General features: G+C 40.6%; 1 protein-coding gene across 7 annotated transcripts in view; it reads right to left on the reverse strand.

The window, feature by feature from the left end:
- The window catches only part of PCDH15 (protocadherin related 15), a 621,509-nt gene that overhangs the window by 298,934 nt on the left and 298,824 nt on the right, over nt 1–23,751 (reverse strand). For all 7 annotated transcript variants that reach the window (XM_077930491.1, XM_077930494.1, XM_077930496.1 and 4 more), the window contains one exon: nt 1,620–1,738. In XM_077930491.1, coding sequence (XP_077786617.1) covers nt 1,620–1,710 — 91 coding nt within the window. In that variant the 5' untranslated portion in view covers nt 1,711–1,738. The remainder of the gene's footprint in view (nt 1–1,619; nt 1,739–23,751) is intronic.

Consider the following 23,751-nt stretch of genomic DNA (forward strand, 5'->3'; position numbering starts at 1 on the left):
TAAAATTAATCTTCTGATATTTGTTCACAAACAGTTCCATTATGAGTGAATTTATCAGTATTTGGTCTTTCACAATCAAATACAAAGCAAGAATCTGTGACCTTTGAAGGACTCATTCAACTCATTATATAACCTGTTCCAAATACTATGAAAATGAACAACTCATCAAAACTTAGGTATCACGTGAAATGCTTCCAGCACAACCTTATAAGTAGAAAATGACCCATATCCCACAATATATGTTTATTTCCATATCAATCCTGAAATGGGGGAGGTGAAAATATTCTGTAACCATGTAACAAGGTGACCAAAATCCCAGGAAAACTCATAATATGAAACAGGTAATGTGGTTGCTATTGCAGTTTCACTACACTTTCCTAGAACCACTGCTCTACAATTGGACCAACAGAAAAAGTAAGAAAAGGCGCTGACAAGAAATTTTGACAGAATATCAGATGAAAACATCTAGACACTTATTAAAACTCACATCCAAGATATGGTGTATTATAGTTAGTTCAGTAAAACACAGTTGTGTGCATGCTAATCATGATTATTCATGATCTATAGAATAATATATGGATTGTAGGCTCTATGTTTTGTTTTTATTGAGCTAATTTTCTTTCAGTCAAATAACATCATAAATAATGTTCATATGCTAATGTTTGCTATTTTTATCTGAAAACTGGAAATGATCTTAGAATGTTTTAAAAAGAAGAATATACACATGCCCACAGAGCTGATTGATCTTTCTGGAGGGGGGAATTTTTTCTCTGACTCATAGAGCTGAACCTTGCAGGTCAGGTAGGATGACCTACTCCTCAATGCAGTCTGCAACTACAGCATCCCTGACTGATGGCCATCCAGACTCAGCTTACCTATCTCTAGTAAAGGGCAGCCCACTACTTTATGTACTAGCCTGTCAAACAGTTCTTATCAGTAGGACATTTCTCCTAATGTTTAGTCTGAATCAGCTTCCACAAACTTCCCATCAAGCAGAATCATTGGTTCTGAGAGAATTGGTTCTACAGTTTTGATGCAAAACATATGACTCCCCACATTTTTGTTTATACCATTTGGGATTTTCTCATGTTGGTGCCACCTTGCTATATCACACCATTTTGGATGTAAGTAGGCAAATCCGATAAGAAATAAATGTCCAGCCAAGGGGAAGAAACAGCAGTCTTGAATAGCATGAAGAGTTGCATGCAGAATTGTCCGTAACTGTATAGGTTCATTCCAACTTGGCATCACAATTGCTACTGAAAATCAAAACTTTCAAACCATATGTTCACCATATGCCAAAACATGCCATCTTAATTCATCCTTCTGTCTGCACTGGTGACCCAACCAAAAAACTATGGGGTGTACAAAGCTGAGGATTTGTTAATTGCTCTGTAATTATTCTACAGTCTGCAGCTGTAATTCTAGGAGGTATGAGATTATCATATATTCACAGAATTTGTGGGCTCTATCTTTTACCCAGCACTTTAGCCAAAACAGACATAGGGTGGTCCTTTGAAGATGTGGGAGAACTTGCTTTATGAATTATATATTTATGAAATCAAGTATAGGTTTGTGTTTTTTTTCCAGAATTATGCAGCACACAGAAAAACACTTACCATCATCATTCTGGGCCAAAGAATCCATGAAGACAGCAGAAACTGCAATCCCTATCGCTAACCATTTTGAGAAGCAAAGCCGCTGTAACATTTTATGTCACACTTCAATCAAGGCAGATCTAGAAGGAAGTAAAAGAAGAAGAAAAATCGATTTTAAAACCTGTTTGTGTAAATTCAGCTGAAAAAAACTGCTTGTTTGAAAGATTCACATGAACACCATCATATATCTTCTATGTTGCGGGATACTGCTTTGGCTCAAAAGTAGACAAAATAAAATAGGCTAGGAGGAGTAAAAAAGAGGGATAGTTTTAGATCTGAGTGGTTTGTTTTTGCAGTGCAAGTGAATAAGGAAATGAATGATGTTATGCTGCCATCTCAGCATACTACTTTGTGGAACTCATAGTTGTTTATTTTTGCTACAGTAACATTAGGAATAATAGTGACATTTGTCATATCTCTATTGTACTTTGTAGAAAGTAATTATTGTATGATTTTTGTTGTGCCTTTTAGTCTCTGGAAGTGAGTTTTATTTGTTATGTTCAGGAGTTTGGATATAATCCAATATCCTGTTATTACAATCATTCCACTCCTCAAATCCCAGGTGAAGTTCCCAATCCCACAGGGACATGGGGGGGGGGCATAGGGGAAGGGAGGAAGCCCCATAGTGGGGCTCACTGTACTGACTCCTGCTAATGCGACTATTTCATTGAAACTCAACCTTTATTTATGTTTTGCTTTATGTTCTTTATATGCTTCCATTAAAAAAACTAAAAGGGTTAACTTTTAAATTCCTGCAGAATAACTCTGTTTTTGAGATAAATTAGGAACACACTGTTCAATACAAAATCTTTTTCTCTCTTTCTTCATTCCCAGTTGTTATTCCAAATGGCTCAGTGAAAACACATGAACATTTGGGCTGCCAGAAAGGAGATTGTGGGTGCTTCACTTCTCCCTGATGATTTGATCCTGCTCTGTATTGGGTTAAGCCATGGTTTGGCATAGCATGTTATCCAAACCCAGGCTTCTGGTTTAGCTCTCTCCTAACCATGAGCTGTGGTTGAGGGATGCGGGTGGCACTGTGGGTAAAACCTCAGCGCCTAGGACTTGCCGATCGCATGGTCGGCGGTTCGAATCCTCGCGGCGGGGTGAGCTCCCGTCTTTCGGTCCCAGCTCCTGCCCACCTAGCAGTTCGAAAGCACTCTTAAGTGCAAGTAGATAAATAGGTACCGCTTTATAGCGGGAAGGTAAACGGCGTTTCCATGTGCTGCACTGGTGCCGGCTTGCCAGAGCAGCTTGGTCACGCTGGCCACGTGACCCGGAAGTGTCTCCGGACAGCGCTGGCCCCCGGCCTCTTAAGTGAGATGGGCGCACAACCCTAGAGTCGGACACGACTGGCCCGTACGGGCAGGGATACCTTTACCTTTACTAACCATGAGCTGTAACCAAAGATTGTCTTATGGCTTATGTCTCATAGTTTGTCCAGGGGAGCTAAACTGCAAACTCAGTCAAACATGACCTATGTCTGTACCATCTCAGCCAGGGATGCCACACTTTTAAATCCCTGTCCTGTGAAAAATCCAACACTCTGATCATCTGGATTTTCAGGAAACCAACACACATGCCCTTCTATCTCTCCCACCTTCCCCTTAATATTAAAGAGACATTTTATAACTAGCTGTTACTTCTGCTTAAGAATTCTGTGCCCTGGATTGATTGATTGACTGACTGGTCTTGAGCCAGTCATTTATTGATTTGCCTCTGTGTTACCGTACTTAGCTGTAAAATTGAATGGCTGCTAAACATATAAATGCAACATAGTATGTATAAAGGTGTGTTCATTTATACCTTTAGATATGTGACTGCTTTGTGTTTTCTCACACAGCGCATGCAGTTGGGATCCCAAACTTTGTCTGTAGTGCTATAATACATATATTGGTGTGTATGGTGCCACACAACTTTTTGTTGGTTTTCCTGCAAGAGAATAGTGTATCTACCCCTCTGGAAATTCAGATAATGTATATTAAGCATGTTATAAATGCTAAGTATTGAGTATTTTTCTTATAATGGCAGCACCTATGAAATAACTAATTGTAGGAAGAGGATGAATGAACTAATCAACAATACCCACCACATTTAATAGCACATTTAAATTAGGAACCAGAAGAAAATGCCAAAGGATGCTGACAAGAGTCTCTTTTTTAAGCATGCAGGAATAAAACAGTGGCAAGGACCAAAATGAATAACATGATAAAGGCCCATATTAAAGTAAGTTTGATGCATTATTTATAGAAGTACAGTGTGAAACAATACAGGGTTAACTCTTTAAACTGCCAAATCTAGCGTATTTACTCACTGTCACTGTTCCATGATTATATTTTGTATTATGGTCACATAAGCAACATTCTCTCTCTCTCTCTCCCCCCCCCCCGCACACACACACACACACACACACACACACCGCTTTCTGAGTCAGATTCCCTCTTTCCTACCCTCAGCTCAACATCAAAACAATCTGTTCTGCCTTCATTCTCAAATCATTAAAGTCACTGCTATCATTTTACTTCCAGAAGTCAACTTTTCTTATCTGTGCATTTGCAGTGTCGTCTCTGGCAGTTATTTACATCACAAACAATGGTATCATGTCAAGACATTAAAGCTCCTCTCTGCATCTTTCATCACCTCTTTATATTCATTGCAGTCAAGAGAAAATAGGCTTGCCTTTAACGGGGGTAGGTGGCATTTTCACGAAAAGTAGGAACAGGCAAGCACATCTATCAAAACTTGAGGCACTGAGGAATTGCTCTTGATTTCTCAACTTATGATTTGTATGGTATTCGGGGAGAGAAAGCAGTCGTTTCAATTGACTATATGTTTTGAGCAAATTCAGCAAATAGATATATGACATCAGTTAGAAAGGAAGCCAACAAATATGATATATTTGAAGTAAAAGCTAGAATTCTTTTCAAAGATAGTTGCAGAATAATGACTAAAGGGCTGACAAAACTGGTTGTCGGAACGGATACCCTGATAAGTCAATTTATTGTAAGGAAAACCACAGTCCACCCTCTTTCACGAATACAAAATGTATCAACTATTCTTGTTCTTTTAACACACATATAACCAACCACCTTTCAAAAAAGTAATAATCAAGGGGCTTATTGTCCCGAGAAGCGTGTGCAAGGAAATTAATAAAAAATAATAATAAATACATTCCAAGAACTCCTAAAGTGGCACATCAGGTGCTTGGGGATGGTGTGTGTGGAGAGAGAGAGAGAGAGAGAGAGAGAGAGAGAGAGAGAGAGAGAGAAGGACACACAGAGTGGGGAGAGACAGAGGATAATACAAGGAGGTGAAAAATGGGCAAGACAGTAACACAACATTGTTTCAAGGAGAAAACATTTCAATGCAAAAAAATGGAAAGCTTTGAAGAAAAAGAAAAACACCTCAGAAAAAGTATACAGATAAAACAAAATCGGTGATGAAAGGTTGAAGGAATTGGGTATACTGAACCTGGGGAAGAGAAGACAGAGGGTTTAACGTGATAGTGCTCTACAAATACCCAAAGGACTTTGACATAGAAAAGAGAAAATATTTGCTGCTGTCCCAAAGGGACAGGGGAATAAATGCAATGAGTGAAAATGAGAGGAGAGCAGATTTTGGTTAAACATTTGGGGAAACCTCTTGACAGTAAGAGCAGCTTGTGTAATCAATTATCTAAACTGGTGGGTTCTCCCTCACTGAAACTCTTGGAGCAGAGTCAGGTCAGCCATCAGTTAGAGATGCTTAGCCCTAGTTTTCATACAATGAATAGGGGGCGTACTGGGTGGCTTACAAGTCCTCCTTCAATTCTATGGGAGGTATTTAATGTGTTTATTCTTTAGTGCAAGGATTTATGCTTGCACTATGAAACTTTTCTCTTGTCTCCACTTTTCCCCAAGACTGGGTGATCCTCACATTTCCCAAACCTGCACCAGAGGATTGGAGGGAACTCCTAGAAGCGATTTAGGGTGCTCAGCTCTCAATGAAAGTAATGTGCTACATCAAATGGAGAAAATCTGATTGGGGGGGAGGAGTTGTTGGTGAAGTGTTAAACATATGCGCACACACAAATTCTCTCAAACGAATCTTCCCAGCATTTCTCCACTTTGCAGCAAAGTAGCAGCTGGGGTTTCCAGATCCATGTCTGCTGCCAAATATTGCAGACCAGTCCTACACATATACACCCCCAAAACACCCATCTTCATCCTCCTTACATATCCACTCACAATGTAGTTTTTTCTATCTGTAAGTGTCTTCTTGCTGCCTTCTCAACTCCACTGTCAATTCACCCTTCCATCCTTCAGCCCAGGTGAAGATGCTGGGGAATCTATGTTTTGGACACCACGGACTGCATTATTGCCACCTTCCTCTCCTTGAGTCCAAGTGTGTTTCCCCTTGGCGTGCATGCTTCATTTATTTCTCTTCCTATTCTCGGTTTCTTGACCTTGAGACACAGTTTGGCCATCCTGTCATGTTCTCAGATAAACTACAGCATTAAAGGCCAACTATGCTTGGGGCTGGGGAGAGAAACAGCTACTTCTAACAATAAGGAATTTTAATTTATTTATTTCAGCAGAAGGGAGATTAATTGGCTATTTTGTGAACAGGTCCAGCAGATGAGACAGTATGCAATATCCCATATTCCCTCTGATGCCTCTAGAAATGGGTCAACAATTTCACAAGCCTAGGAATAAATTAATTCCCCAAAGGATCACAGTAGTTTGTTGAAGTGATTTTCAGAATGTGTGCCTCTGTATTTGTTGCTGTCAGCATTACAAAGAGGATACCTGATCTGAACTAAGGCCATTCTTCTGGACAGAGAAATCCTAATTCCATAGGAATAGTTGGGAACGGTGTTTTGTTTTGTGAGCCACCCAGAAAACTCTCATTATCAATGTAAGTAAATGAATGAATAAATAAATTCTGCTAAGAAAGGTTGGCTATTTAGAAGTAGATTCAAAGGGCATGGTTTAGTCCTCCTCAAAACTGAACCACTTTAGAATAGAATAATACCTCATCAAGAAGGAAGGGCTTCCTTCAGCCTTTTTCACATGTACCTAGATTGAAACCTGCCTGCCTATACTTGTTAAATTGCTTTGAGATGTTTTCTTTCATATAAAACAACTGAAAAAATATCATATATAGTAATGACTATACCATATATTTTCTCTGAATGTATGACTCAAGGCTTATGCCATTTAAAATGCACTAGCAAATCATTTTACATACACATGCATATGCTATTTTTAGAGATTAACAATGCAATCCTATGCATGTTTACTCAGAAGTAAGTCCCATTAAAGTTAACGGGGTATACTCCAAAGTAGTGGATATAGGATTCCAACCTTAGTCTGAATTGTTTATTTTGAACCAAGGGACGGTATTTAAGTAAAGTTTAAACAGTCAATTGTGCTTTGTTGAGTTGATAAAATTAATTTGGAATGGTTGATTTCATCCCCCACAAGGCTTGTAAAAGATGTGATTCTTAGAACAATTAATTCATGGCATTTTAATTGGAAGTAGCAATGAATCATAAATATGCTCAAGTATGTTTGGATCTGTGTTCTATGATGCATTCTGAATACTTTTGAGTCTGTGAATAAAACGTCCTCAAACTCAGCTCACATTCTAAAAATGATCACCTGTTGTACATATTGCCAAATGTGTTAAAAGCTGAAAGCAGTTATTCAAGGGCTGATAAAAACATGTCGCCCAAGGGAAGACATATAGCAGGGCAATGAAGACAATGCGAGATGTTGCTACATAAAAAGAGGGCTTTCTGTTGGTTTGACCTTCTCCTTAATAATGTTTTCAAATAGAAACCTCCCCATTTCACTTCCCAACTCTTATATACTTATTCTCTTTAATCCATTGTGAGAACACATTTTCTTTTTTTGCATAATACAATAAACGTAGTGATTTGTTTTCCTTTCCTGTTTTATTTTGAAATTTCATTTTTAAGGAATACAAATAATTTGAAATGGTTTCAGAATTCTACATCAATATATTTATATGTGCTGATGATCACATACAAATTTCTACATGATATTTAAGAAGCATCACTTTCAAATGACTAGGCAGCATTTGTTTAATGAAATTTTTGAAAGGTGGTTGGTTATTTGTTTAAGGCTACCCCCCTAAATGAGGGATGCGGGTGGCGCTGTGGGTTAAACCACAGAGCCTAGGACTTGCTGATCAGAAAGTTGGCGGTTCGAATCCCCACAATGGGGTGAGCTCCCGTTGCTCGGTCCCTGCTCCTGCCAACCTAGCAGTTCGAAAGCCCGTCAAAGTGCAAGTAGATAAGTAGTATCCGCCGGAGGTACCGCTCTGGGGGGAAGGTAAACGGCGTTTCCGTGCGCTGCTCTGGTTCGTCAGAAGCAGCTTCGTCATGTTGGCCACATGACCTGGAAGCTGTACGCCGGCTCCCTCGGCCAATAAAGCGAGATGAGCTCCGCAACCCCAGAGTCGGCCACGACTGGACCTAATGGTCAGGGGTCCCTTTACCTTTACCCCCCTAAATACTGCAAAAACACAGGCGGATTTAGGGGAGAATGGCTGGTTTACATGCACTTGGTGCCGAATCGAGAGTGTGTTGCAAGGGCCTTGCAACAATGATGAACAACGGGGGGGGGGGGGGGGGGAGACCAAATTTAAGCACCACACAGGGCATCACTGAAATTTTAAGAGCCAAAATCAGTCACTGGAAACATGCATCTTTGATACTAAGTCAGCATGCTGAGTTGAGACCAGAACACTGAAAGTCTAATTTGTCTGGTTCTTGCACAATCATACATACATACATACATACATACATAAACCTGGTGTATTCCTATATATGAAATTCAACTTTTCCTCACACACATTAACAAATAAAACCAGATACATGCAATTTCCACGTGCAAACTAATTCTTCCACTCAAAAAGTGTTTCCCAAATACATACTTGCTTGTACAGAAAATCTTACTTTTAGCAAGTGATTGGCACACAATCCTATGCACATTTACTTAGAAGCAAGTCCCCTAGTAAGTGTATTTGGCATTGCAGACTGAATAATTATCTGCCTTCCTTTCCACTCCAAAAGTGAACCCAAACTGTAAGACCCAATTTCTTCTATATTGTACTGATTGGAAAGGAATGGGTTTTCACTTTAACTCTTAAATCAAGCAAGACACACACTGGAATTGGTAAGGAAAATATTGTAGCTTCTTCAAGTAATTGAGGGCACCTTTCTAGGATGGTTCACTTTATGGTTTGAGAACAACGCTCTGCAGTAACAATTCAGGGCTTTATCCTGAGTGCATCAAGCTAAGCCCATTTGCAACAGTGCTGTTAAACACTGCCTTTTGATTACAATGGCTGTGTTCAGTTGTAAAAGTAAACCATGGTTTAGCATTACATGGATGTAAAGTGTTATAAGCATCTCCTGAAGATGGCCCACAAGGCAATGGGTTTACTCCCAAAGGCTTTCTCATGAATGAGTATAGCCACAAGGAAGCAGAGGCTTAGGATCAGAGTTTTCTTTCTCCCGGGCTACCTTCCCAGGCTGACAAGAATCATCTGCCCTACCGGATACAAATGCCTCCATATTAGCTCTATTAATACTCCCACTTGGTAATCTTTAGTGCCATACAAATGAGGCATACTAAAAGGGAGATAACTTGAATAGATTTTATGAATGTAGTTTCAGTGTCCACCCCACCCCCTGCATTTATTTGGCTATATTCACCCTCTATCATTCTGTAAAACCATCATAACTGCACAATCCTATAGATGTCTAGTCATATTTGTGGGTGCAATCCCCTATCAACTTACCTAGGAGTAAGGCTCACTGGACTTACTTCTGAGGAAGCATGTATAGGATTACTGTTAAGTTTTATTGCGTTTAATGGGGTTTACTCACAAGAAAGTTGGAGAAAGACTTGCAGCCTTAAAATTCATTTTCATAAGTTATAAGTGGATAGAAGTGGAGGCCTACAATATCTGACTTCATTTCCTCAAGATAATGCACTGGGTGATAAATCAAAATCCACTATATTAATTGCCAAGTTCAACATATTCATTGTAATTTTCCATTATGCAGGCAAAATGAACAGAAGGCTGCCATTTTGCTAGGCCTTTCAATTCAAGGTGATAGCAGCAGTAGTGTCAATAAGATGTAAAATTTAATTCAGTTTCTCCTTAATGAACCTTAAGAGCTTAATAGCGCACATTTTAATTGAAAGTTACAGCAGTGCTAAATGTGAGAATCGGGGTGGCTCTTTGGGTTACATCCATGCAATTGGCAGAGTAACGTTAGCTAGAAAAAAGCTTGAGAGAATCACAGAGTTCTATTATCAAAGGATAATGGGAAATTACAGAGAAGCAAGGCCTGAGACACAACCATTGGGAAAGAGCTGCCTTGCAGGCACAAGTCATCTGAAGGCAGTGATGTATATCTTCCTCTAGGGCAGTAGTTCAGGCTTCACACTGTGTAGTTTCTCTTATCCACAGGGAGCACAATGTCACCCTATCTTGAGGACACATGCTGTACTAAACTGATGAAGTTTCCACCTGTCCTTAGTCTTCAGGGTGGTTTTGTTGCTATTATAAAAAAAGATTGCACTCATACAGTTCTCTTTCTAAAAGGAGCAACATTCTGTAAGTCTCTCTTTGTCTACTACCATCCATCTCTTAAAGGCATGGATGCCTTGAGGGCCTGAGTAGCACCAGTCTCAATTCTGCCCTAGCCTTCAGACCAAAACCTAGTCACTGACAACATCTTAGTAGCAATGCTTCCCCAAAATTGCTAAACAGACTTTAGGATAAGCTTTCAGAGAGGAGCTGCAGCATAATCTGGTCTATGGAAACCCACCCAAATGCTTACTCTCCTTCTCCTGTACTCTGTATGCAAGTAAATTGGGGGGAAAGGTAGTGGATGACACCCTGAATCAGGACCAGCAAACTTTTTCAGCAGGGGGCCGGTCCACTATCCCTCAGACCTTGGGGACTATATTTTGAAGGCAAAAATGAAAGAATTACTATGCCCCACAAATAACCCAGAGATGCATTTTAAATAAAAGGACATATTCTACTAATGTAAAAACACGCTGATTCCCAGACTGTCCGCAGGCAGGATTTAGAAGGCGATTGGGCCGGATCCGGTCCCCAGGCCTTAGTTTGCCTACCCATGCCCTGGATAATAAGGAACTCATAAGCATAACTGTCTTACAAATTCAGAAACACCACACAGACCTGCATTCCAAATAAGATACAAAGATTTTTAGAGGAGGGATTTCCTCTTCAGTGACATTATTTATTTGGTTAAGTTGGGTGTTTTACTCACAAGACAGATAAATGATTGCAGTGACAAACAACCACCTTTCCTTGGAAGCAGCTCACACAAACTATCACATAGGGGGTTCTTCCCAAAGAGAGAAAATTGGAAATGTCACCCTAGAGACAGAATAGAATATAATTTCAGTGACAACTGTAGAAAGGGAGGGGTTTTTCTTAGAGGCAAGTAAACCAATATAGTTATTTTGTCCAAGGGTTGTAAAAGGTAATTACAGAAAATACTATGTCCTATAGGCTCTAATGAATCATTGTCTGCAAATGTAAAACCCTATAAAAAACTTAAGTGTTTAAACTTTTTCACTGACTTTTGCAAGGGAGCAATCAATGATAGCTGAAATTGCAAGATGTACTGAAATAATCTTGTGACCTGGTAGATAATTCATGGTTTTGGGCAAGCCACTATGCTTCAGCATACCCTGCTTCACAGGGTTGTTGTGGAAATAAAATCAGGAATTCCTGCCGAACACCCTGAGCTGTTTGAAGAAGAAAATAGAATGGAATAAACTGGTAGTTTTTGCCGAGACCACCTTGCAAGGGGCTGGTCAGAACTTTATGGCCATCATGACAACCAAAGTTTTGACTTTTAAAGCCTATTTGCAGCTTTGAACCGGAGTACCTGTCTCTAAATGTGTCTTTCTATATGTGTCTCTTAAAATCTTCACCAGAAGTTACTAACAGAGACCATTTTAAACAACACCATAAAAACTGTTGTACGCCACCCCAATCTCTGAGCAGTGTGAGATTCCAGGGGTTCTAGGTGCTTTCTCAGTGTTCATGTTTCCTTTTGAAAATGAGGCACATCAGAGACTGTATGATATATGGTTTGTTTACACTTCTATACAACCTGAGCCTATGATGGAGGGGTTCACAGCATTAACACCCCAAAAATGGTAGTCCTCCCCCATAGCTGCAGCATTGGATTAAAACAGAAATCAAACATGGCACTCTCTCTGCTTTTCCACACTGAAGCTTCTGGCTCACATCACTCAACTCTCCACTAATCCAGAAATATTACTTCAGGTTAAGAACTTTGCTTCAGGATAAGAACAGAAATCGTGCTCTGGCAGCGTGGCGGCAGTGGGAGGCCCCATTAGCTAAAGTGGTACCTCAAGTTAAGAACAGTTTCAGGTTAAGAACGGACCTCCAGAACAAATTAAGTTCTTAACCTGAGGTACCACTGTATTATAAGCTTTTTTCTTTCTAACAAACAGTTGAGGTCTGTGGGGGGCGGTACTCAAGTGTTCTCCAGCCCAGAGCCACACCCCTTCTCACCTTCAGGCCATGCTTAGTGGGCCATTAGCAAGCTGGCCTGGCTATTCCAGCAATTGAATCTGTGCTTGATCCAGGAATTAGAGGGGGGGGGGTTAGGCATTAGGAGGGTCTTGGCCTACATACAGCTTACTTCCCCAAACTCAAAACAATACATTTCTCAATACAAGTGCAATTGTTGCCAGGTGTTCTGACTACTAAACCAGCTTCGGTTGGAGCTAGCAGCAAGTGCCCCATTTAAAAGGAAAGATACACTAGACCTTGTTTGTAAATAATCTCAAAACAACTGTTCATACTATGTCCATTTAAGAAGTCAGTATTTTTATTCTCTTGATATTGATATGTGTGTAGAAAGGGAAGGTGGTGAGTTCAATAAAAGTGAAGCAGATATTGCCTTGTTTTAAGCTCTATTTTGCCTGATCCCACCACTGAAGCCTATAGAGCAGCCTGTTGCTGTTACTAATTCAAAAAACATGCTTTCCTCCATGGGGAGGGGAGACGCAGAATCCTAGATGACAGGAATCAAGTTTACTTCTAAGCTAATTAGATCAGTGTTGATAAGATGCATGTTTTGGAAGGATTTTATTGCATGCAGTTCTTATCAAGAAACAGCAAAAGTCTTTATATATATAAAAACCTAATCTCCCAATTTGTTACTGTGCAATCCAGTCTATGCTGCAGGGGAAACAAGGCAGCGGTATGCCCACAGCAAGTACCCTATATATTTATGATGAATGGGAAGGGGATATTTAAGGTGCATAAAGCAGATTAGGAATTTCATTAATTTCCTGTTGCCATTGTACTAACACCACTCCAGGTTTAATCTATTTTAGGGGAACAAACACCATTAAAAAAACCAGCATATGATATCTTTTGCCAGCAGGTATGATAGGACATAAGCGAATTATTTATTTTTGATTTTTGTTTGTTTGTTTTTTGCTGATAAAGATCCAGACAAACTTGTCAAGAACACCCACGTTGTGATTTGCTAAGGTAGGGCACACTTTGGAATTCTGTTGCTTCTCTACATTTATTTATTTAAATTGCAAGCCTAAATGAAAACCCACATTACGGTGCACATTTTAAAAGTTATGTGAGGTCTTAAGAATTAAAAAATAGCATATTAAAAAAAACAACAGAGATGAAAAAAACCCCAGAGTCACAATAAATCCCATATGCATTTAGAATTGATATGTTTAATATGTTGGAGAAGCTTTTACCAGTCACAGGAACTTGGAGAACATAAAGTATGAACTAGAATTATTTATGTCTTATATTAGTTTCAAAATGATGCTTAAGGCTGCAATCCTATGCATAAATTCCTGGGAATAAGCCCCACTGAACTTATTTCTGAGTAAACATGCATAAGATTGTTTGCCTGCATTTCCTCCAGGTGTGATACATATGCAAGAACATATATTTCTTCTTCTTCTGCTTCTTAGCTTAAATTAACTACAAATAGCACGAGGATGCTTTAAGTCATTCTGAACATCACATGTAACACAACCATTTCCTTGAGCCTTTACACTCTAAAATATGATTTGGAGAATATGGAAGCTACTAACATCTGTAAGTTGCCAGGTCATGTATAAAGATGGAAATAAGAATGGACAGTTCCTGTGAGTGAAAACAAAAGTGCTCTATGTTATCATGCAAATGTGTCTCTATATGTGTTTTCTTGTTAGACAGACTTGGATACATTTCCACCGTCTATCAGAAAAACAACATATTCACAGCTGCCTCAGCCACAATGCACCACATAATGCTTGTCAATAAATGGATTCACTAGGAACCATTAGGATGACCCTTTATATTACCAGCATATGATGAAAAGGTTATCTCAAGAAGAATCATCACCACCTCATGCTCAACGCTTTAGTCAAACAGGATATCATCTGACAATAGCAGTCACGATGTGAATACCACAGCTTCTTTTAAGTCACCTGTAAAATATCTTTGTTTCCATCAGGTAGGTAAACAGTTGAACACGTCACATGTGATCCACAAGTCATGCTCTAACAGGAATTCTCTATCTTTTCCCTAATACACCTGCATGTCTTTTAAGAGCCGAAATGGGTCAATTCTGCATCAGATAAACATGTTCAATCAGAAGGAAAACCCACTGTGTTTGATGGTGCTTACTCGAAATATGCGTAACACTGTAGCCTAAGGATACAGACATGTGCCTTTTTGAACAGGCCAGTAAGTTTTACTTGCAGAACATCAAGTATCCTTACTTTTGAATGTACTCACTCACCTAGTCCTTCAAACCCATACAGGCCCCACATGATCCAAATGGAAAACCTAGTGGTCCTGAAATCATATACACACAACTATCACAAACTAAGTATCAAAAACCGCATACATTATTTTAGATGCAGTGGGTTATATCCACTGCATTCCTCAGATGAAGAAAGACTCTGTGATCCAGCAGGGGCTTCTGTCACTGGAACAGTGAAGGATTCATTTATTTTTATTTTTATTTGAAACTTTTATTTTTGAATTTTTTAGAAACTTTACTTTAGACCAACACCCACCCCTCCCCCGAAAAAAACACTCTCCTCCAAAGGGTTGGGGGACATTTCAGAAGAGTGTGGACATATGGGTGGGGGAAGCTGCAGGGGGAGAAGAATAAGAAAAAAAATAGCCCTTCTCTCCATTCCACTGACGGCATCCCCACTGGCTCAAAAAGCCTGCTATCAGTAAAAGGGGGGAGAGCATTTGGATTCAGCAGCAGCAGCAGCAGCAGAGAATTCTCCTACATCAACTTGATTTACAGCATGGGTAGGCAAACTAAGGCCTGGGGGCCACATCCGGCCCAATCACCTTCTAAATCCGGCCCGCGGATGGTCCAGGAATCAGTGTGTTTTTACACAAGTAGAATGTGTCCTTTTATTTAAGATGCATCTCTGGGTTGTTTGTGGGGGATAGGAATTAATTCATTTCCCCCCAAAATATAGTCCGGCCCCCCACAAGGTCTGAAGGACAGTGGACCGGCCCTCTGCTGAAAAAGTTTGCTGACCCCTGATTTACAGCCATGCATTATGAAGCTCAGCACATGAAGCAGCCTTAGGTGCTGGTTGAACAGAGCACATGGGAGACTAAGCGGCTTAATTCAGGAGATTCCTAACTCCTGAAAAGTGTTATTAGTGTAATTAACTCTAACAATTACAGAGGAAACAACAAATCAAGAAGTCAAGAAGAACAGAGGGGATTGTGGTCTGGCTGGTTCCTACAGAATGCCTAGAAAAGAGAAAACCTCCCATGTGCCCAGATGACATCCTTGTGCCCAGAGGGTTTTTCTTGCAGCACCAGAAGAAGCAGTGCTCTTTTTATGCCTTTTGATGATATAAAAATCTCCATGCCACCAGAAGGTGAGGGAGACAGCAGATGAGCATCATCACAGCAAGGAAGGTGTAATGAGTGTCTCTCTGGTCAACTGTAACACTTTTAATTACAAGCACCAATAGCTGGTATAACTAGCCAGAGGCTTCTGACCACATGGGAGCATTTTTAGGGTTCTTGTGAGAACCGTTTCTGATATGTCTGAAGAAGAATCATTAATTTGTTCATAATTATACATGCAGAAGTAGCAATTCATTAAGTACAGTGGAGCACCCTGTTAATATATCATTAACCAGACCTGAGCTAATGTGTATACTTTGACTGTATGCAATTTACATTATGTGGCCATTTTTTATGAATGGTTTGGATTCTCCTACACCTAATTCCTGGTATTCCAGCTGAAGGCTATGACTAGGGCAACATGCGGTCCTTGAATTATATCGTTCTTTCACTCATCTAGATTTCTGTGTATGAACATATGACAGAAACACATCCCACCCCACAGGTGTTCTTTGCAACTGCATTTTAAACAGAGCCACATTTGCAAAGCAAGACATATGGCACATAAAGAGAAAACTACAGTGCTGATGAAACATTGTACCTTGGCTGAAACACAGTTTAACCAAATCCTTAGTTGCTGCTAATGGTTTCTGCCTTGGAATTTCAATTTCTGGTCAATTGCTTGGGCCACTACATTTTACATCCTCAATACTGGAGGCTGGTTTTTTTTGGTTTTTTTAAAGCAAAAATTAAACATCTGTTACATTGGTAATATCCAGCATAACCACTGGAGCCTGGAATTTCACAGGAGGGAAAATCAATAAATGTGGGCAAGAAAATGATGGTGCAATTGATACCTTAATTAGAGGCTTAATGATCTGGTTTAATTTAATAACAAAAAGTATGATTTCACTTTATGAATGTGTAAAAGTGGTAGGGGAGGAATTGCTCTCTGTCCACAGTTGTGTGGCTCTTCAATGATACATTACAATGTTATTAGTGCTTCATTACCCAACTTGCTGCTGGGCATAAAGCTAGAAGTCTGATGGAGCCCAGCATCTTCTATTACATAAAAGCCTAGGCATTAAAACACCACTAGGTTTTGTGTCCTTCACAAAAATGTTATGATTTGCTTCTACGGTTTCATAGAGAACTGATGAAGTGCACGCCTTGCTCATCATTGGTACAATTAATTAGGGTAATTAATAATTATTGATTAACGTTGTCATTATCCAGTCCAATAATTTTATTTTTATTTTTTTAAAAAAACTATAAAAACTAAAGGACAATAATGTACTGGAACATTTTCAACAACTTGAGGCAAGTCTGAAGTACTTGTCTTTTAATGTAAGCTGAAAAAAGCTGTTTGCGGTTCAAGATGGTGAAAAAGGAATTTCCCAAGTGGTAGTTGTAGAAGACACAGAGTGATATACCAGCATTCTAATATACCAGTATTAAGGAAAAACATTTTCTTTAAAAACTTAATTCTGCATACCAACTTTTTCACACTTATATTTTTCTCCCCTTCCCCATTCCGCTCAACTGTGTGAATCTGAAACCATATTAAGGAGAGGTTTAAGATAACAGATATTTACAATCCTGACCCATACATGTCCTGTTCCTTGTACTAATGTCCAAAAGTCTAGGGCAACTCATGTGACGCAGTAGATCTTGAAAAATAAAGCCTCATTTACACACACCTGAGTCAGGCAAGAACATACGAAGAGTCCACTGGGGTGCCAACTTGGAAAAATACGGGGGGGGCAGGTAAGCCCCACCCTGCATAATCTGTCACATGATGTGACACATATACATTATTTGAATGGCAATATTAATCAACTTTGGGGGGCCCCGGGCCCCTCTAACAACAACAACAACTTATTGAATTTATATACCACCCTATACCTGGAGGTCTCAGGGCGGTTCACAGAACAAAATTAAAACATATCAAAACAAAAACAACATCCCAATAATTCCCCCCCCCCAACCAAAAAATACCCCACATTTTAAAAGGGCATAGGATGTCAATCAAAACAAACCAAAGGCCTGGTTAAAAAGAACATTATTGCCTGGTGCCTAATGGTGTATAATGAAGGCGAACTTCCCTGGGGTGAGCATACCACAGATGGGGAGCCACTGCAGAGAAGGCCTGTTCTTGTGTTTCAACCCTTCAGACCAAAAAAATATTTGAGTAGGGGGGGGGCGGTGCAGAAGATCCCTCGGCCCCCAGGAACTGGCTCCTATGGAAGAGCCCATTTGGACAAACCAAAGGTCTTTCTATCCCAACACAATGCTTTTCATAGTGACCAACCAGATGCTTCCTGGGATATCTGTTCTGTACTCATTACCCTTACTAACAACCAAAATTGCACATTTTTAGATTGCACCTTGATTAGGTGCACACCAGGCACCAAGCAGAGTTGATCAGTAGAAGGGCCAAGGGCCACCAACAAATGCCAGTGCTAAGGTTCTTCCTACGGCGTTTCTGTGCGCTGCTCTGGTTCGCCAGAAGCGGCTTAGTCATGCTGGCCACATGACCCGGAAGCTATACGCCGGCTCCCTTGGCCAATAAAGCGAGATGAGCGCCGCAACCCCAGAGTTGGCCACGACTGGACCTAATGGTCAGGGGTCCCTTTACCTTTATGCCCAATCTAGTTTGCCTAGGACCACATCCCCCCCCCCCCCCCAACTTTCATGTGCTGAAATAAATAAATGAATTTATTCTAGTCGAGAACAGTAAGGAAAGCGAAAATAAACACCTTGTCGCATCCAATGTAAATATTTCAGTGTTCCTTTCTGTGTTCAAACATCAGCCTGAGGCAAGATAACAGACAAGGCCAAACATCACCTTGGCCTGCCCATTTGCCAAAAACATAAGTTTAGCGATATAAATGGTCAAGGTCTATGATTGCAACGACTGCCATCAATAGCTGCTATTGGGCCTGATTACCAAGTGAGCCTAGTTTTTCCAAGAGCAGCAGATGATAACATTTTCTGTGGTAGATGAGATTAAATGTGGCATATAGCTCCTAGAAAAGTGTGCAATTCCAATTGATTTGAATATATAAAACTAACATTACATGTGGAAAACAAATGAACACAATTTAATGGTTTGTGTATAGAATAACAGTTCATTTCATGCAGATTTTATTGTGGATAGTTTGAATTCCAAATGCTTATTGCACAATATCTCAGAACAGTCCACTAGTTATTTCTGTAAAATGCATAGCTTTTTGAAAACTGCGCAAACACATTTGCACTTGAGAAAATTAACCTAGTCCAGCATGTTATGTACACGAGTTGCTTTATAAATAATTGAATCAAAATATGCTCTTGAGCAATTCCACCTCCACAATCTAGACTTCCAAACTGACCAATTTCTATTGCCTCCCTATACCTCATCCAGTGCCAGATCAACAAATTTTGTAATAGGTGGCAAAAGTCTGAACTGCCACCCACACCCTCAGAGAAAAGAGAGGGAGGAAGGCACAGGTCCTGAAAAATTCATAGGGAAAGCCTTTCACAATGCTTATCACTTAGATGCACCCTCACCCTTTTAACCAATTTAATCATGTCTGCATCTGCATTCAGCAAACATGGATGTTTGCTAAAGCAAGTATGTTCAGCAAGCTAAAAGGAAAAATTTAACTTTTTATGAGAAATACAAAGCGTACTGTGATGAAGTGCTACTGTTCAAACAGCCAGTGTGAAATGGGAACACTATTAAAGAAAAGGAAAGTAGTATTTAGGTAAAGGTAAAGGGACCCCTGACCATTAGGTCCAGTCGTTGCCTACTCTAGGGTTGTGGCGCTCATCTCGCTTTATTGGCTGAGGGAGCCGGCATATGGCTTCCGGGTCATGTGTCCAGCATGACTAAGCCGCTTCTGGCGAACCAGAGCAGAGCATGGAAACGCCGTCTACCTTCCTGCTGGAGCGGTACCTATTTATCTACTTGCACTTTGACGTGCTTTCAAACTGCTAGGTGGGCAGGAGCTGGGACCGAACAATAGGAGCTCACCCCGTCACGGGGATTTGAACCGCCGGCCTTCTGATCGGCAAGTCCTAGGCTCTGTGGTTTAACCCACAGCGCCACCCGCATCCCTGTAGTATTTAGCCCCTGCTTAATTATTTTCCACATTTTCTTATTTCCCCTATGCTAATCTATCTCAAAGGAACTTGCAGGTTCACCTCATTCACTTGCCAGAACAAGGAGAGCCCATCAATTATCCTGGCATGATATGTAAAAACAAATCTGGACCTGCACTTCTTCATTATCCCCCAATACATCACTGCATGTGTATATTAGACTAAAAGATTCCACCCAATGCCTAACTGGGGTAACCAAAGCACCCCCCCTCTGGCCAACGATTGGCTAATTTGAAGCTTGTGAATGGCAGGCTATCCTGCCCTCCTTTGCAGCCAGCTGCAAAATTCCCCAACAGACCAGCCCACAATAGAAGCCTTTTACTCTGTGGAGCTGAGGCCCTTCTGCGAGAGGCCACAACCACTCCCACCCAGAGACTGGGAAAGCAGCCATTGTCACAAGAAGGTCAAACAGCTGCAGTGACTAAGAGTGCCTTTTACCAGCTTTGCTGAGTAAATCAACTGTGCCCAATTCTGAACAAAAATAGCCATGCTACTGTACCTTATCCAATGCAACTTCAAGACTGGGCTACTGTAATGAGCAGCGTTCAACAAGGTTTTATTCAGAGCAGACTCGCTGAAACTGGAGTACACGCCGAATTAGGTTCATTCATTTTAATGGGTCTACTCTGAGTAAAAAACATAGCTGAATACGACCCAATGTGTTTGGTGTGCTCTATGTATGGCTGGTGCAGAAGCTGGAGGAAGTGCAAAACACAGCAGCTGGACCACTTTGTAGGGTCTCCTATTGAGTGTGTATTCTACCATTCTTAAAGGTCCAGGTTTAACATTTTTGGAATTCACCTATAAAGCCATAAATGACTTGGGACCAGGGTGCTCAAAGTAGCAACTTTCCCCTTACTGCTCTGAATGATGGTTATAATCAACTGATGATGACCCCTTGACTGCATTGCAATACCTGGAAGCTCAGTTGGTGGCAACCAGAGGGAGAGCTTTCTATGAGATGGCACCCATATTGTGGAACATCATCTCCCTTCTCAGCTTAGGCAAGCTCACATATTGATGTCTACTATGTTCCAGTATTTTGCTGGTGCTTAATTCTGGGTTGTTATTTTTTTTTCTTACTTAAATTGTACCCGACTTACCAGCAGTGCAGTATTTTATTCCGTGTGGTGATTTTAATATCGTTGCTGTTTAAATTATTGTACACTGCCTCGAGAGTAAGGTAGCACGCAGCATAAAAAAATATCTGTATGAATAAATGAATTAAGCAAATCCTTCGAATCAAAAGATAGCAATAAAAAAGAAGAAGAAATGAGGCAGTTTACTTAGCATAGTAGCTCCAAAGCTCTTTCTGCCCTGGGCACTTTTAGGACTGCAATAATACCACAGTAAGTGATCGTCAAAGAGCAATGCAAAAGGTCCCGATTAGCCATGCTCATAAGATGAGCTCCCCACACCCCACCTGCCCAGATCAGAACTGACATGTTATATTCATTGTAAACTTGAACAAAGAAAACATTTATTTTTAATGAAGGCAGCAGGGAAACAAATGGTTGCACAGCTATAGTCTGTCATATATGACAGCCTCAAGACTTGAGAAAATATGCAAATACTGTCCAAGATGATATATTTCTTAGGCAATCAATAAACATACAGAGATGTCTCAACATGAGGCACCACCTCAGGTTGCAGATTTCTGACATGGTTAGAAATGAAGCTTTTGTTTTTAAAATGTCAGTTATTTAATGCCTTTATTGCTGGAGGGGGCGGGGAATATAATTTGGATTTTTTGCCTCAGGTACAAAAGTGTCTTCAACCAGTCCCAAAACTAATAAGTTAGAATAATAAAAATGGCAAATCTCGAGTAAATCCCCAAACAGCCCTTTGCCAGTCTGATTTTGATTTAGGAGCAAAGTTGAATTCCTTGATAAATGCCCTTAAAAACAGTATAAACTGTTGTAAGCTTTTCAGTATTTTAATGCTGTGTGCTAAGAAATCACCTTAAAATCGATCCGAGCAGTGGAGGGGGTTAGAGCAGCCATCACCTTCCTGCTTTCCTTCAAAGGTTTTGGAATACAATTCCCATCATCTCCAGCTACTGGCCATACAGACTGGGGCTGATAGGAGTTGTAGTCCAAAATGCTTGGAGGATACCAGCTTGGTGGAGGTTGAGTTAGAGCATCAGACTACCCCTGGGAACATCCAGATTCAAATCCTCACTCACCCATGAAGCTCTCTGCATGATCTCAGCCTAGTCACTATTTCTCAGCCTAACCTACATCACCTCACAGAAAAGGACAACTAAAAAGCACTGAGATACATGACTCTGCCTGGATCTGGGGGGGGGGGGGGAGGTATGTGCAGTGTGTGCAGAATTAGGACCTCCTGTGGCCAAGGGATCCCAATTTAATAATATACTTTGTTAACTGAGAGGATATATTTGAAATATGACTATGAAGAATGAGTTGCCATTGTTGAATTTTAGTATTTTAGTTTGTTGTACTGTTCCTACTCTTCATTCCTCCTAATCCCCAGTGAAAGTCAATGGAAGCTGGTCCACTAAGTTGGGAGTCACCTTCATTTGTAAATCTAAACAGGGGCACCAGACTCTGTTACTTTTTTTTCTTTTTTCTTTTAAAATAAACTCTCTAGAACTTCTAGAAAGAAAGTTATGAAGCATAGTATGCAGGTACCCTTTTAAGCAATTTCTGCTAAATGAGCCAGTCTGGTTCCTCCCACCTGTCAGTCTTTTTGGCCATTGAGTGAAGTCACACCTGTGATTAATAAGAGAGTTCTTTTAGCACCAGGCAATAGGAATCCTTAGGCCTATGCCTAGGTCTAGGGCAGGCATAGGCAAACTTTGGCCCTCCAGATGTTTTGAGACTACAATACCATAATCCCTGACCACTGGCCCTGTTAGCTAGGGATGATGGGAATTGTAGTTCCAAAACATCTGGAGGGCCGCAGTTTGCCTATGCCTGGCCTAGGGTTCTAACAGGAACAAATTTATAATGGTGCAACTGGAGTAACTGCACCATGGCCCATGCTAGCAGAGGCCCAAGGCTTTCATTTTGTAAAAGGAAGTCTGTATATAAAGAAAGTTATAAAACATAATGTGCAGGCAACCTTTTAAGCTGGGGGCTGCAACCAGAACACAAGCAGAGACACTAGTATAACGCTGCTTCTGGCTCTGTAGCGCAGGGCATTTGCTTTAGTTGGAAGGGCCCACCCACTTTCAACTCCAATTGGCTATGATGTTAACTCCTCCCCTTCTGGAGGCAAGTATTGGCCAGGGCAGTTGCTGTGGGACAAAGATGGAGTGGAGAGGCAGGATAGTTGCCACCCCTTTGGATGTTTGAATGACTTCCATGGTCCTGTACTATGGCTGCCCATGGAATAATTTTTTGAAAATGGGGGGGTGGGGGAGAAACTAAGAAGTGCTGTGGCCTGCTTGCCTTCCCTTCCCTTTGCTGGCTATGGGTGGGTGTATTTTTTTAAATGGGGGAGTGGGGAGGGCAGAAGTGTTTTTTTCTGATGGAAGGGTTTTGGAAAACCAGGGAGAAGAAGTGCCAGAGCCCATCTGTCTCTTCTTTGCTTTCCTGACCTCTAGGCCTCATGAAGCAAACAGTGGGCAGTTGCTCTGCAATAGATGAGTTTTAGGAATGGGGGGGGGGGCATGTGAAGGATCCACCCAAGGAGCTATTTGTTTTGTTCTGCTGCCTGTCAGCCACATGGAACAGTAGACAAGCACATCCTTAAAAAGAAAACAGATGTTGGGATGATCAGAAGTAGATGATAGCTGACAAAATTATTTTAAAATGCTTTTAATTCAGATTTTCAGTCTTCAAGACTGACAGAGATAAACATTAAAAGATCTCAGCAGATGTTCACACCTGTTTACTGCAAAATACTCTCTTCATTTGTTACTGCCATCTGGTTCCCCACCTCTCTCTGTTTTCTCCCCACCCAAACAAGCTATGCTGAATAGACACTTGTTTGAATTTGTTTTCATATCAAGAAACTGATTTGTTTTGGGCAC

Source organism: Podarcis muralis, chromosome 6 (genome assembly GCF_964188315.1).
Source record: "Podarcis muralis chromosome 6, rPodMur119.hap1.1, whole genome shotgun sequence".
In the NCBI taxonomy this organism is placed as follows: Eukaryota; Metazoa; Chordata; class Lepidosauria; order Squamata; family Lacertidae; genus Podarcis; species Podarcis muralis.